Raw genomic sequence first — 11286 nt, forward strand, 5'->3', positions numbered from 1 at the left:
CTTTTCCTTCCCTTGTGACCCCCATATCAGCAGCACCAGCAGTGCCTCTGAAGGAAGGCTTGAGGTTAAGGGTTGGGTTTATAGGGTGATATTGGGGGTCGTTTCAGACAACATCAGCCATCATGAATGACAGCCTGGACAGCCAATGGCAATGGAGAATGGCGAATTCGACCCCCCCCCCCCCCCCCCCCCTTGAGCCGTTCGAACTCAAGCAAGCCTCTTCCGCTTTTCTGCGCGCATGCGTCGTGCTGCTTGGAGGACCAAACAGCGTCTTGTTGGCGGACTGGCGGCGCAGAGCGGCTAAAGAGAAGAAACTCCACTTCCGCTCACGGAGGTCGGGAGGACCTATCACCAATAGGAGCTCCATTGACAGCCGCCCCCCCGTTGCAGTTCCACACTTTGGCCACGAGGTGGCAGCAGAGACCGAAGAAAGCGCTTCGCCTATAGGGCCCGGTTTAACCATAGGGAAATGAGAGAGCCCGTTAGCAGAAAGCAAAGGGACGCCTCGTTGCACGAAGCAGCAATGCACGGTGCAGCTTGCACAATAGAGGAAACCACGGCACGTTCTCACTGCTTTGGGCGGCGTTCAGCTCAGACATGCTGCTGCAGGGGAGATTTCCCGGACGAACTTTGCTATGTTTCTTCCTTATTGCTGTAATCTCAATGCCTGTTGCTGGGCAAATCATCAGCCTGCCAGCTGGGTTAGGTTCTACCCAGCCATTGCTTGTGGAAGGGAAATCCTTTATGCTGGAGATCCGGGCTGGTGCTTATCAGCAGCACCGCCTGCTGGTTTTGTGTGCTCAGAGTGACTCACTGCCGGTAATCCCACTCCGCTGCAGGGCTGGTTATCGTGCTCCTAAAGGCAAAGGTTCTGCTGGCTGCATGCAGGGCCGTAACACCCCAACCCCATCCGAGCAAACCATGTGCTTTTCCACTCCCTTCCTGCAGAAGAAACCCTACGCGAGGGCGCCTGGTGGGCTGGGCTGCTCCTCGTTTAGTTGCAGCTGAGCCCCCAAACCAGCACCGAAAAGAGGGAGGGGATGCAAAGCCGCTATAGGGGCAGAGCCGCTGCGGTTGCGCACAGGTGCTGAGGCTCAATGGGGCAGAGCGCGGATCGCTTCCGTGCCTGATGCTGGCGATGATGATGATGATGATGAAGTGGGGGGGGGGGGGGGGTTGGTGCGAGGACTACAAACCCCGGCAGCTCCCACGCTCCGCCCTTCCGCTGTCGCTGCTCAGCGCGGCCCCGAAGCGGCGGCGGGCGGCCCACGCGTGGCCCCGCCATGAGCTCAGGTCAGGGGCGGCGATGGGGGGGTGGGGGGGTGGATACGGGGATGGAGGGGGGGCTGCAACGTGATGGCAGTGCTGGTGAAGCCCCGCGGTTGCACGCAGGGGTTGCATCCCGTTGCATTTCCCCGCTGTGTTGCGGTTTGCACAGAGCCCAGGGCTCAGTTATCCCCGCAGGTCGCACCTCTGCTCCGCTTTGCTTTGCTTTGCTTTCTTTCCTTTGCTTCCCTTCCCCATCCCTCAGCTCTGCCCCCAGCTGCACAGCCGTATCCCGGCCGATGTCCCCTCATCTCATGCCGGCGGCCGCCGCCGCTTTACGCCGTGCAACGTCGCAGCGGGGCAGGGAGATGCAGCCGGACACGGTGCGTTGCTCAGCTCCGGATACACGCAGGCGGGGCTTTGAGTTCCTCTCTTCCACCTTTCGGTTCCCGTTGGAAAGTGCAGGAGAGCAGAGCACGGAGGGATCCCCTGGAGGCCGTTGTGCTTGCAAAGCACCGCGGAGCCTGCAAAGGGGAGATGGGTGCTGCGGATGGATGCTCTCATCGGCACCCAGCATCGCAGGGTGAAGCTCCGTGGTAAAACCCCTGTGGTTGTGGGGCAGGAGAGGGGACAGCAGCTGCTCTGGGTTGTGTTTGCACGGCCACACCTCACCCACAAACTGCTACGTGCAAACTGGTTGCGCAGCTTTAGCACGCTGCTGCTTCCTGGGCACAACGTGGTGGATGTCCCATCCCGTGCCTGTGAGATCAGCTGGGAGCTCCATTCGTAGGCTTTAGGAAGCATCCGGGATGGGAACAGGTGAGAAAACCTACAGCTGTAGGGTTGGGGTCGTGCAGGAATCACTCTGCAGTGCTGGTGGGGATGGGGACGGTCGTGCAGACCCCAAGAGGTTCTTAAAGCATGGGGCTGTGCACACATTGCGCAGCAGGACGCTCAGACAAGCAAACAGAAAAGGGGAAAAAAACACATTTTTCCATCCGTTTCCCAGCACCCAGGAGAGGAGGAAAAGACAGGGAGCAAAACAAGCATGAAAAGCACTGCGGGACGGCCTGCCTGGCACTGCCCCAGCTCCGCTCCCTGTGCCAGCTTCTGTCCCCTGGCACCGCCTGCTGTCCACTCCTTTGGGGTTCTGTGGGCTTTGGATTGGATTTGGAGGCACTTCTGCCCCGGTGTCTCCATCTGTGTCGCTGCCACCCATCTGGCACAGCTCTCAGTGCCATCATAACATCTTTTCCCTCACGGCCACGCTTTGCTTTTTGCATTGCAGACAGCAGCAGGCTGCTGGGCAGCCCACGGCCGGGCTACGGGACGCTGCAGCACAACCCAGACCCATCCTGCATGGTACGTACAGGGCCTTGGGTTAAAGGGGAACCTGTTGATGAGCAGGCAGAGCATCCTGCTTGCTAGAAGATTGCATAAGTGAATGCATTTTGGTGTTCCTGCAGGAGGTGACGGGGTACCGCAGCCAGCCGTGGCGCACAGCCCTGTGCCATGTGTGCTGTGTGCTGAGTGCTGGGCTGCTGCTGCTGCTTTTCCACTGGAGACCCAGCCTGCGTGTGTGGGCCAGATGCAAGCCCTGTGCCTTGGGGCAGGCGGATTGGGTCATCATTAGGGTGAGCACCGTGGGGGGCTCGAGGAGGGGGGGGTTCCCTGCTTGCATCCATTGGGACGCTGTGTGTGTTTGCAGGACCGATTCGGGCAGTGCTTCACTGCACGCGTGCAGACGGAGACGCTGGGTGAGGGCAGGTGAGTGAACCCCCATAACATGGGTGGGATCTGGGGGGGGTGTTTGGAGAGATTAATGTCTGTTCTCTGCCCTGAGCAGCCTGGAGCATCACCCCGGGGCCAGGCTGGAGGACCGCAAGAGCAGCATTGCTGTTGGCGTGGCAGATGAGGAGGAGAGCCGGGACACCATCCGCCTGCACCAGGAGGAGGTGATGCCCACAGACCCCTTCCCTGCTCCTCTGTGCCCCCCACAGCCCTTTAAAAGCCCCCCCCTTTCTTTGCTCAGCACAACGTCCTGCGCTATTATCTCTTCGAGGGGCTGCGCTATGTCTGGATGGAGAGGAGACAAGCATACTGCAGGGTCAGGTACTCTTCCTCCCCAAAAGCAATCCTAATCCATCTGTGGGTCGTGCACCCACACCACGGCCTCTCTGCGTCTTGCAAAGCCTTTGCAAATCCCCTCACTGTGCCCCTTTTGTTCCTGCTCCCAGCCTTGGCTGAGCACGCGGAACAAGATGCTCTCTCTTTCCCAAAGGGTTTTTGTTGACGTGGACGTGCTGTGTGTTCTGCTGTGCTCCCAATGATTCTGACTCTGTTTTACTCCCTTCTCTTCCCCCTCCCTCACCCCTCTCAGTGCCTTGGATGAAGGCTGGACCTGTGCAGAGCTCCACCTCTGTCAAGCTGGGCTGGGCCAGCAGGATCACAGCTCCAGGTGGGCATGCAGGACGTTGGTAGGACCCAGCAATGAGGGGTTTTCTTTGCATTCCCTCTCTCAGTCTGAGTCTGGAGCTCAGTTACAAGGCCTGATGTACCGTTGCATCGTCATCTGAATACCTTCCATCTTTCCCATGCAGAAGAAAGATCTACGGCCCAAACCTCATCGAGGTGCCTGTCAAGTCCTACGCCAAGCTCCTGGTGGAGGAGGTGAGCACCCATGGGAGGACTGCAGACCCAGGAGCGTTCCCAGTTGGCTGCAGAGCATCCTCAGCCATCCTGACTGTAAACCTCTTTCCAGGTGCTCAATCCCTTCTACATCTTCCAAGTGCTCAGCATCGTGCTGTGGGTCTGTGATGCCTACTACTACTATGCCGCCTGCATCTTCCTCATCTCCACCATCTCCCTGGGGCTGTCCCTCTATGAGACGAGGAAGGTTGGTGGTTGGACCTTGGGAAATGCTTCACAAAGCCCACCCTGTGTTGGGATCTGGCTTTCTGGGGGCTTCATAGGGATCTGGCTTAGTGGAATAGCCCCTTCCCACATACAGTTCCCAGCCTGATGCACTCAAGATCAAGGTGCTTTACTTTGCTTGTTGAGCTGCTTCTGGCTCCCTCTGACAGCTCCCTCCCTTGCAGCAAAGCACCACGCTGCGGAACATGGCCAGGATGTCCATCAGCATCCGAGTGCGCCGTGCTGATGGAGGTGAGCGTGTTGCCTGTGATGAGCAAAGGCTCCTTTGGGATGGGACCAACCCCACCTCACGGAGATATAGCTGGCTTTTCCTACTGGGACACCCATTGGGAACACCCCAGTGGGCTCAGATGGGTGGTGGATGGAACAGAGTTGGGGTGGTTTGGGTGCAAAGGACGGGGCCGGGTGCTGTCCCAGCAGAGGAGGCCATGGTGAGCTCAGCAGAGCTGGTGCCCGGTGACTGCATCAGCCTGCCCTTGGATGGTGTGCTGGTCCCCTGTGATGCTGCACTGCTGACAGGCGAGTGCATGGTCAACGAGAGCATGCTGACAGGTGAGAGCTTCCCAGTATCCCTTCCCATCCTTGCGTCCACCCCCTGGTTATATATTAGCAACTCTCATCACCATTGGGTTTTTCCTGCAGGGGAAAGCGTGCCTGTGCTGAAGACACCTCTCCCCAATGGCGGAGGGGCTGCAGGCACCATCTATAACCCCAAGGAGCACCAGAGGCACACGCTGTTCTGTGGGACACACATCATCCAGGCCAGGTCTTACGTGGGGCAGGAGGTGCTGGCTGTTGTCACCCGTACAGGTAGCACCGTGCGGACACGTTGTGCCCATTGGAGTGGTGGCTTTGAGCTCATGCTGAGGTTCTCCTGCTCTTATCCCACAGGGTTTTGCACAGCCAAAGGTGACCTGATCAGCTCCATTCTCTACCCCAAGCCTGTGACCTTCAAGTTCTACAAGGATGCTGTGAAGTTTGTGCTGTTCCTCGCTGTGCTGGGTAGGGAGGCATTGCCTGGAGCAGCTGAACTCCTTGTTATGGTGGAATCCCCATCTCTGCTTGGCTTTGTACCACAACCCGTTCTTTTCTCTGTGCAGCTTTTATTGGCACGCTGTACAGCATCCTCATCATGGTGAAAAACCAGGTAGGGGGAAACCACCAACCATAAAGATCCATCTTAGATGGGTGCTATCAGGTTGCTCACCCCATTTATGCACCTCACCTGCCAGGTTCCTGTGGGGCAAATCATCATCCGTGCCCTTGACCTGATCACTGTCATTGTGCCGCCAGCTCTCCCAGCTGCCATGACTGTGGGCTCCATCTATGCCCAAAACAGGCTGAAGAAACGTGGCATCTTCTGCATCAGGTTGGATTTTAGGATCAATTCCTTCTCTGAAAGAGCGATGATGCATTGATACGGGTGGGCCAGGGGGGTGGTGGGGTTACCATCCCTGGAGGTGTTCCATGCAGAGATGTGGCACTGAGGGATGTGATCAGTGGAGATGGGTTGGGGTTGGACTGGATGATCTCAGTGATCTTTTCCAATGTTAATAATTCTCTGTTTCAATGCTTAGCCCTCCCCGCATCAACCTGTGTGGGAAGATCCGCTTGGTGTGCTTTGACAAGGTGAGTGTTTGGCATGGCTTTTCATGCCTCGGTTTCCAAGCTTGGAGCTGCTCCTGCCCCACTGTGCTCATCCTGCAGACTGGGACGCTGACAGAGGAAGGGTTGGATGTATGGGGGGTGATCTCCCTGGAGGACGGACACTTCATGCCCATCATCCACGAGCTGCGCCGCCTGCCTTCCGGCCCCCTGCTCTATGCCCTGGCCACCTGCCACAGTGTCACACTGCTACAGGGACAGCCTATTGGGGACCCCGTGGACCTCAAGATGATGGAATCTACTGGATGGGTAAGGAGAGCTGTGGGACTGGTGCGGAGAAGGTGGTGGCATGCCTTCTGCTTGTGCATTGCTTCCAGCGCCTGGAGATGGCTGAGGAGGATGAAGGGGAGATGCCTGGCTTGCATTGCTTTGGGACAAAGGTCTTGGCCATGATGAACCCTCCACCTGAGGAAGAACAGCTACCGGGCAGGGTGAGTGCCTTGCAGCATCCATTGGGGAGCTCCTGGTTGGGTATTAGGGAAAATGGAACTTCCAAAGGGAGTGGGGATGTGCTGGCACAGGCTGCACAGGGAGATGGTGGGGTCACCGACCATGGAGGCATTAAGGGCCATGGAGATGTGACACAGTGGGCATGGTGGGGGTAGGTTGGCATTTGGGCTTGGTGACCTTAGAGGTATTTTCCAACCTTAATGATTCTGCCGTGCTACAAACGGGCACGTTGGGGATGGTTTGGTGGTTGGACTCAATGATCTCAGAGGTCTTCTCCGACCTTCATGGTTCAACAATTCTGTCCCTGCATTGCAACCCTGGATGCTGTGCTTCATACTCCTGGGTTGCAACATCTTCCAGAAGCACTGCTTGCCCGTGGGCATCCTGCGCCGCTTCCCCTTCTCCTCCTCCCTACAACGCATGAGCGTCCTCACAAAGCTGCCCGGCGACGACTCAGCCTGGCTTTACACCAAAGGAGCCCCAGAGGTGGTGGCCAGCCTCTGCAGCACAGAGACGGGTGCGTTCCTACACTGCCATCCCGTCCCCGTGCATTTGGGAGCTGTTGGGAGCCCTGTGTCCCCGCGGCAGTGCCCGCGGATTTCTCCCAGGTGTTGCGGCATTACACCGCCGATGGTTTCCGTGTGCTGGCCTTGGCTTGCAGATCCCTGAGCACAGTGAGGAGCTTTGAGGATGCCCTGCAGCTGACGAGGTGGGTGAGCACAGCGTTGGCTTTTAGATCCCATTTGGTTCGGTGATGGGTGCGTGTGGTTTTGGAGGTGGTGCCACGTGGTTCGCTGTGCCCAACAGGGATGCTGCAGAGAGCAGCCTGACCTTCCTGGGCTTCCTGGTGATGAAGAACGTCCTTAAGCTGGAATCAGCACCTGTGATCACACTGCTGAGGAATGCCGGCGTGCGTCCCATCATGGTGACAGGTGACACTGCAATGGGGGGGCAATGAGGGGCTGTGGGGCTGAATGAGGGCTGCGAGGTTCTGACAGCATGGGTCAGTGGTGAGGATCCACCGGGAGGTGGGGTTAAGGCTGGGGTTGGGGCTATGGGGTTAAGGTTATGCGGTTTTGGGGTAGGGGTCATGGGTTTGGGGTTAGGGGTTGGGTTCTGGGCTTAGAGGCTGAGGCTAGGGGTTATGAGTTAGAGTTAGGTGCTGGGGTTGGGGTTGAGGGTTATTAGGAATCCCAGGCTCTATTTTATGTGCATTCCCATGATTTGTTTGCATTGTGTCCCATTGGCATGCCTTGCTGGTAGGTTTGGAGAGATTGGGAGGTGTTGGTTGCTTCTATAACCAACACCCTTAGAGTTGGGGTGAGCAAGTTGAGCAGCAAAACCCCTGTTACGTCACTGTTACACCATCAGCAGCATGAAAGTCCATATCCTGTCAGCACTGTGATATAAACAGCCTGCACACTGCCCTGGGTGGGGGGGTTCCAGCAAAGCAAGTGGAGCTCTGAGCACCATGTCGGCCCAGGTTTGGTTGCTCCATGGCTGCTTCACACCACCGCCTGCAGGAGACAACATGCTGACAGCTGTGAACGTGGCCAGGAGCTGCTGCATGGTGGGGCCAAATGAGAGGGTTGTCTTTGTCACTGCTTCACCACCTGGCCGTGATCAGCCTGCATCTCTCAAGTTCATCCCTTCGGAGCTCTCGCAGGGCGAGAAGCAGCCAGAGGTGAGTTGAGAAGCAGTCCCAAAAACCTGCTGCTTCTCCAGAAGTGTGTTAATGGGTTGCTCTGCCTGCTGCAGGATGCACAGCAGTGGGATGGCCGCCTGCACCTGGCGCTGAATGGGAAGTCCTTTGCCGTGCTTCAGGAGCACTTTGCTGACTTGCTGCCCAAGGTGCGTCCCATCCCCATCCATGGCCCATCATCTGTGGGGTGCTGGTCACTGGGATTGAGCCATCTTCCCCTTGCAGATCCTTGTCAGAGCCACCGTGTTTGCCCGCATGTCGCCTGAGCAGAAGACTCAGCTGGTGTGCAGCCTGCAGGAGCTTGAGTGAGTGCACTGAGGTTTGCAGGGGCAGTGGGGACATGAAGCATTTCTTGGGCACTGGAGGCTTTCCCAGTGTGCTGATTGCATCCTGCCCTTTCCCCAAGCATCCCAAACATCCAGGTTTGACCTTAAAGTCCCCAAATCCCAGTGTTAGAAATCTACCTCTTCTGCTTCTCCCCCAGCTACTGCGTGGGGATGTGTGGGGATGGGGCCAATGACTGTGGGGCACTGAAGGCAGCTGATGTGGGCATTTCCCTTTCGGAGGCGGAAGCATCCGTGGCATCACCCTTCACCTCCTGCCATGCCAACATTGAGTGTGTGCCCACGGTCATCCGGTAAGGGGGGAACCCACAGGGGGTTCTCAGCACCTCCATCCCCTCTTTGGGATGGGGTTTGTGGCAGGGCTGTGTTGCTGTGCTGATGGTGGTTCTGCCTGTAGGGAGGGAAGGTGCTCGCTGGTCACCTCCTTTGGGGTCTTTAAGTATATGGCCTTGTACAGCCTGGTGCAGTTTGTGTCCGTGTTGCTGCTCTACACGGTGAGTCCATCTGTCTTGGGGATGGGATGCATTAACAGGGCCGTGGGAGGTGGGGGAGGACCACTCAGCAATACCCAGGGATGCCTGATCCTTCCCTACTTCTGGCTTTTATCACACCATGTGTCCCCATAGCTGAGAACATTCCATTTCTCCCTCCCAGATCAACACCAACCTGAGTGACTTCCAGTTTCTCTTCTTTGACCTGATCATCACCACTACTGTGGCTGTGCTGATGGGCCGCACAGGTCCTGCAAGGGAGCTTGGAGTGCGCCGGCCCCAAGGGGCACTGATCAGCGTCCCGGTGCTGGGCAGCCTGCTCCTACAAACTGCTCTACTCATCACTGTGCAAGTCCTCAGCTACTTCATCACTGTTTCACAGAGCTGGTACGGAACCTGGTGCTTTTGGTTTGGCCGTGGGGATGTCGTTGGCCAAAGTCAATTTGGATGGCGCTGGCCAAAGTCAAGTGGGTTGGCACGGAAAGTCAACTTCGGTCATCATGCTGATCCTTTGTGTCTACTCTTTAGGTATGTGCCACTGAACAGCACAGTGACAGCTCCCCAAAACCTGCCCAACTATGAGAACACGGTCCTCTTTTGCATCACTGGCTTCCAGTACCTCATTCTGGCCGTTGCCATGTCCAAGGGATACCCATTTCGGGAGCCGCTCTACACCAATGGTGAGGCCACGAGCAAGAGGAGACCTCAAACCTTCAACTCCCTCCTCAACCTTCAACTCCCTCCTCAACCTTCTCCCTTCTCGCCCTCAGTGCTCTTTCTGGTAGTCCTCATGCTCCTCTTCGGACTCTTGATATGGTTGACCCTGTACCCTCTGGGCTTCCCCAAAACCCTGCTGAAGCTGCAGGAAATCGATGACTTGAACTTCAAGCTGCTGCTGTTGGGAATCGCCACGCTTAATTTCTTCGCAGCCTTCGTGCTGGAGGTGGGTAGCAAAGCATTGCATTGCACTGAGGGGAGTTTTAAGACCACCATCCTCATGAGTCTGAAACCAAGAAACCCCCGTAAAACCTGTTTTATTCATCTCTTTGCTGCAGACTGCACTGGACTATGGATTACTGGGCTGCTTACGTAAGCTGCGTCGGAAGAAAGCATCCAGCAAGCTGTTCAAGAGGCTGGAGAAGGATCTGAGCCAGCAACCCTCCTGGCCACCCCTTAACGAACCACTCTTTGCTACCCCTCGCATGTCTATCGCTGTGAGATAGCACACACCAAACTTCAGTCCTCCCTGCTCTGCAGGGGAGCACCACACTCCTGTATTTATTTCTCCTGGTCCCACTGAGGGCAGCTGGTGGCTGGCTCCATTCTATCCTATGGGATGCAGCATGCAGATAAAAGTCGGTCCCATCTTTCCAATGGGGAGACTCTCAGCCTCACAGCCACGAAGCCATATGCTCCAAAAACCACATGCTTGGTCCTATGGGCCCCACAAGAAGCGGTGGGAGATGCTAAAGATGAGAACTTGGGGGTCCACCTGGGGGTGCCACCTGCCTTCTTCCTCCAACACTATGCCCTCCTGGATGGTCAGAGCTGTGAATTAAAGAGTCCTGCTTGTGCTGCTGGTGGTGGCACCCACTGTGGCCTCAGGGCTCTGCTCACTGTGAAGGAAACCTCCTCCCTCTCTGCTGACCACCTCGATGTGTAGGAAATGTTTACAAACCACTCCAGCTTGCCAAGGACGTTCTGAGCCAGCCGTCAGCAGCGAGGGGCTTGGAGCATCCCATGCAGAGCCCAAACCCATATTGCACCTCATGCATTATTGCCCTTTGGTCCATCAAAGCAACTGGAAGGGCATCCATCCCCTCACCCCCTTCCAGGTCAGTGGGAGGTTTTGGCATGGGATCTCAGCACACTGGTGATGCTTCTGCATGGCCTTCCAGCTGTGCCAGCAGGGGCTTTGTAGCATTAAACCCCCCAACCCCCCCCTTGAAATCTCTATTTTTATTTCTATTTTTAACTCCATTCCAGTGCACAAAGGAGTGGAGCAGGGGTGTGCCACTTCTGGATTTCACGTGGTTCTGGTGTGAGCACGTCTAATGAATAAATGCTATTTTCATGAGCACGCTGTAGACCTCTGGGGAAGAGGGACGGTGGGGGGAAGGAAGAGGAGGGGGTCAGGGTGGGGTTTGGGGTTATTTTCTTCTCTATTGGGGCTGGAAGATGCTGTAGAAGCAGAGAGAGCCCAGGGATGGCACTGCTGGGATGTCAGAACAGGCAGGAGTTGACTTTGGCCAACGCCATTCTCAGCGTGTTTCCAGCTGGAATTCACTAGCAAAAAAAAAAAGAGAAAATAATATATATATATATATAATTGTTGGGAAAAAAAAGAAAAAAAAAGGCAAAAAAAAAGCAGGTGTCCTTGCCAAAATGTCTCTCTCCGTGCAGAACCGCTCATCGCGCAGCATGTCTTCATGGT

The 11286-nt window shown here is 56.4% G+C and overlaps 1 protein-coding gene across 3 annotated transcripts; it reads left to right on the forward strand.

Moving 5' to 3' along the window:
• Positions 1-1173: 1173 nt before the first annotated feature.
• ATP13A2 (ATPase cation transporting 13A2) lies at positions 1174-10930 on the forward strand. 3 transcript variants are annotated; one of them, XM_072354408.1, is made up of 30 exons: positions 1174-1293; positions 2555-2628; positions 2733-2900; positions 2975-3033; positions 3113-3221; positions 3299-3378; positions 3647-3724; positions 3867-3936; positions 4028-4162; positions 4365-4431; positions 4621-4752; positions 4843-5010; positions 5092-5202; positions 5301-5347; positions 5433-5569; positions 5778-5829; positions 5908-6114; positions 6183-6296; positions 6676-6832; positions 6904-7024; positions 7123-7247; positions 7839-7999; positions 8074-8166; positions 8243-8322; positions 8502-8654; positions 8759-8855; positions 9016-9239; positions 9381-9532; positions 9623-9795; positions 9908-10930. In XM_072354408.1, the coding sequence occupies exons 1-30, from the start codon at positions 1284-1286 to the stop codon at positions 10073-10075; spliced, it is 3522 nt and encodes a 1173-aa protein (XP_072210509.1). In that variant the 5' UTR covers positions 1174-1283; the 3' UTR covers positions 10076-10930. The 3 variants fall into 3 exon arrangements, with proteins under 3 accessions (XP_072210509.1, XP_072210507.1, XP_072210508.1); XM_072354406.1 differs by lacking the exon at positions 1174-1293 and having other exon boundaries at positions 2130-2628; positions 4618-4752; XM_072354407.1 differs by lacking the exon at positions 1174-1293 and having other exon boundaries at positions 2131-2628.
• Positions 10931-11286: the final 356 nt, after the last annotated feature.

Source organism: Excalfactoria chinensis, chromosome 20 (assembly GCF_039878825.1).
Source record: "Excalfactoria chinensis isolate bCotChi1 chromosome 20, bCotChi1.hap2, whole genome shotgun sequence".
Taxonomy (NCBI): Eukaryota; Metazoa; Chordata; class Aves; order Galliformes; family Phasianidae; genus Excalfactoria; species Excalfactoria chinensis.

Coding starts and splice junctions, on each gene's coding strand:
- ATP13A2 (XM_072354406.1), top strand. CDS start 2,188: ATGGGGCTGTGCACACATTGCGCAGCAGGACGCTCAGACAAGCAAACA. Junction 7,025..7,122: donor GATGCCCTGCAGCTGACGAG/GTGGGTGAGCAC, acceptor TGTGCCCAACAG/GGATGCTGCAGAGAGCAGCC. Junction 9,796..9,907: donor TCGCAGCCTTCGTGCTGGAG/GTGGGTAGCAAA, acceptor TCTTTGCTGCAG/ACTGCACTGGACTATGGATT.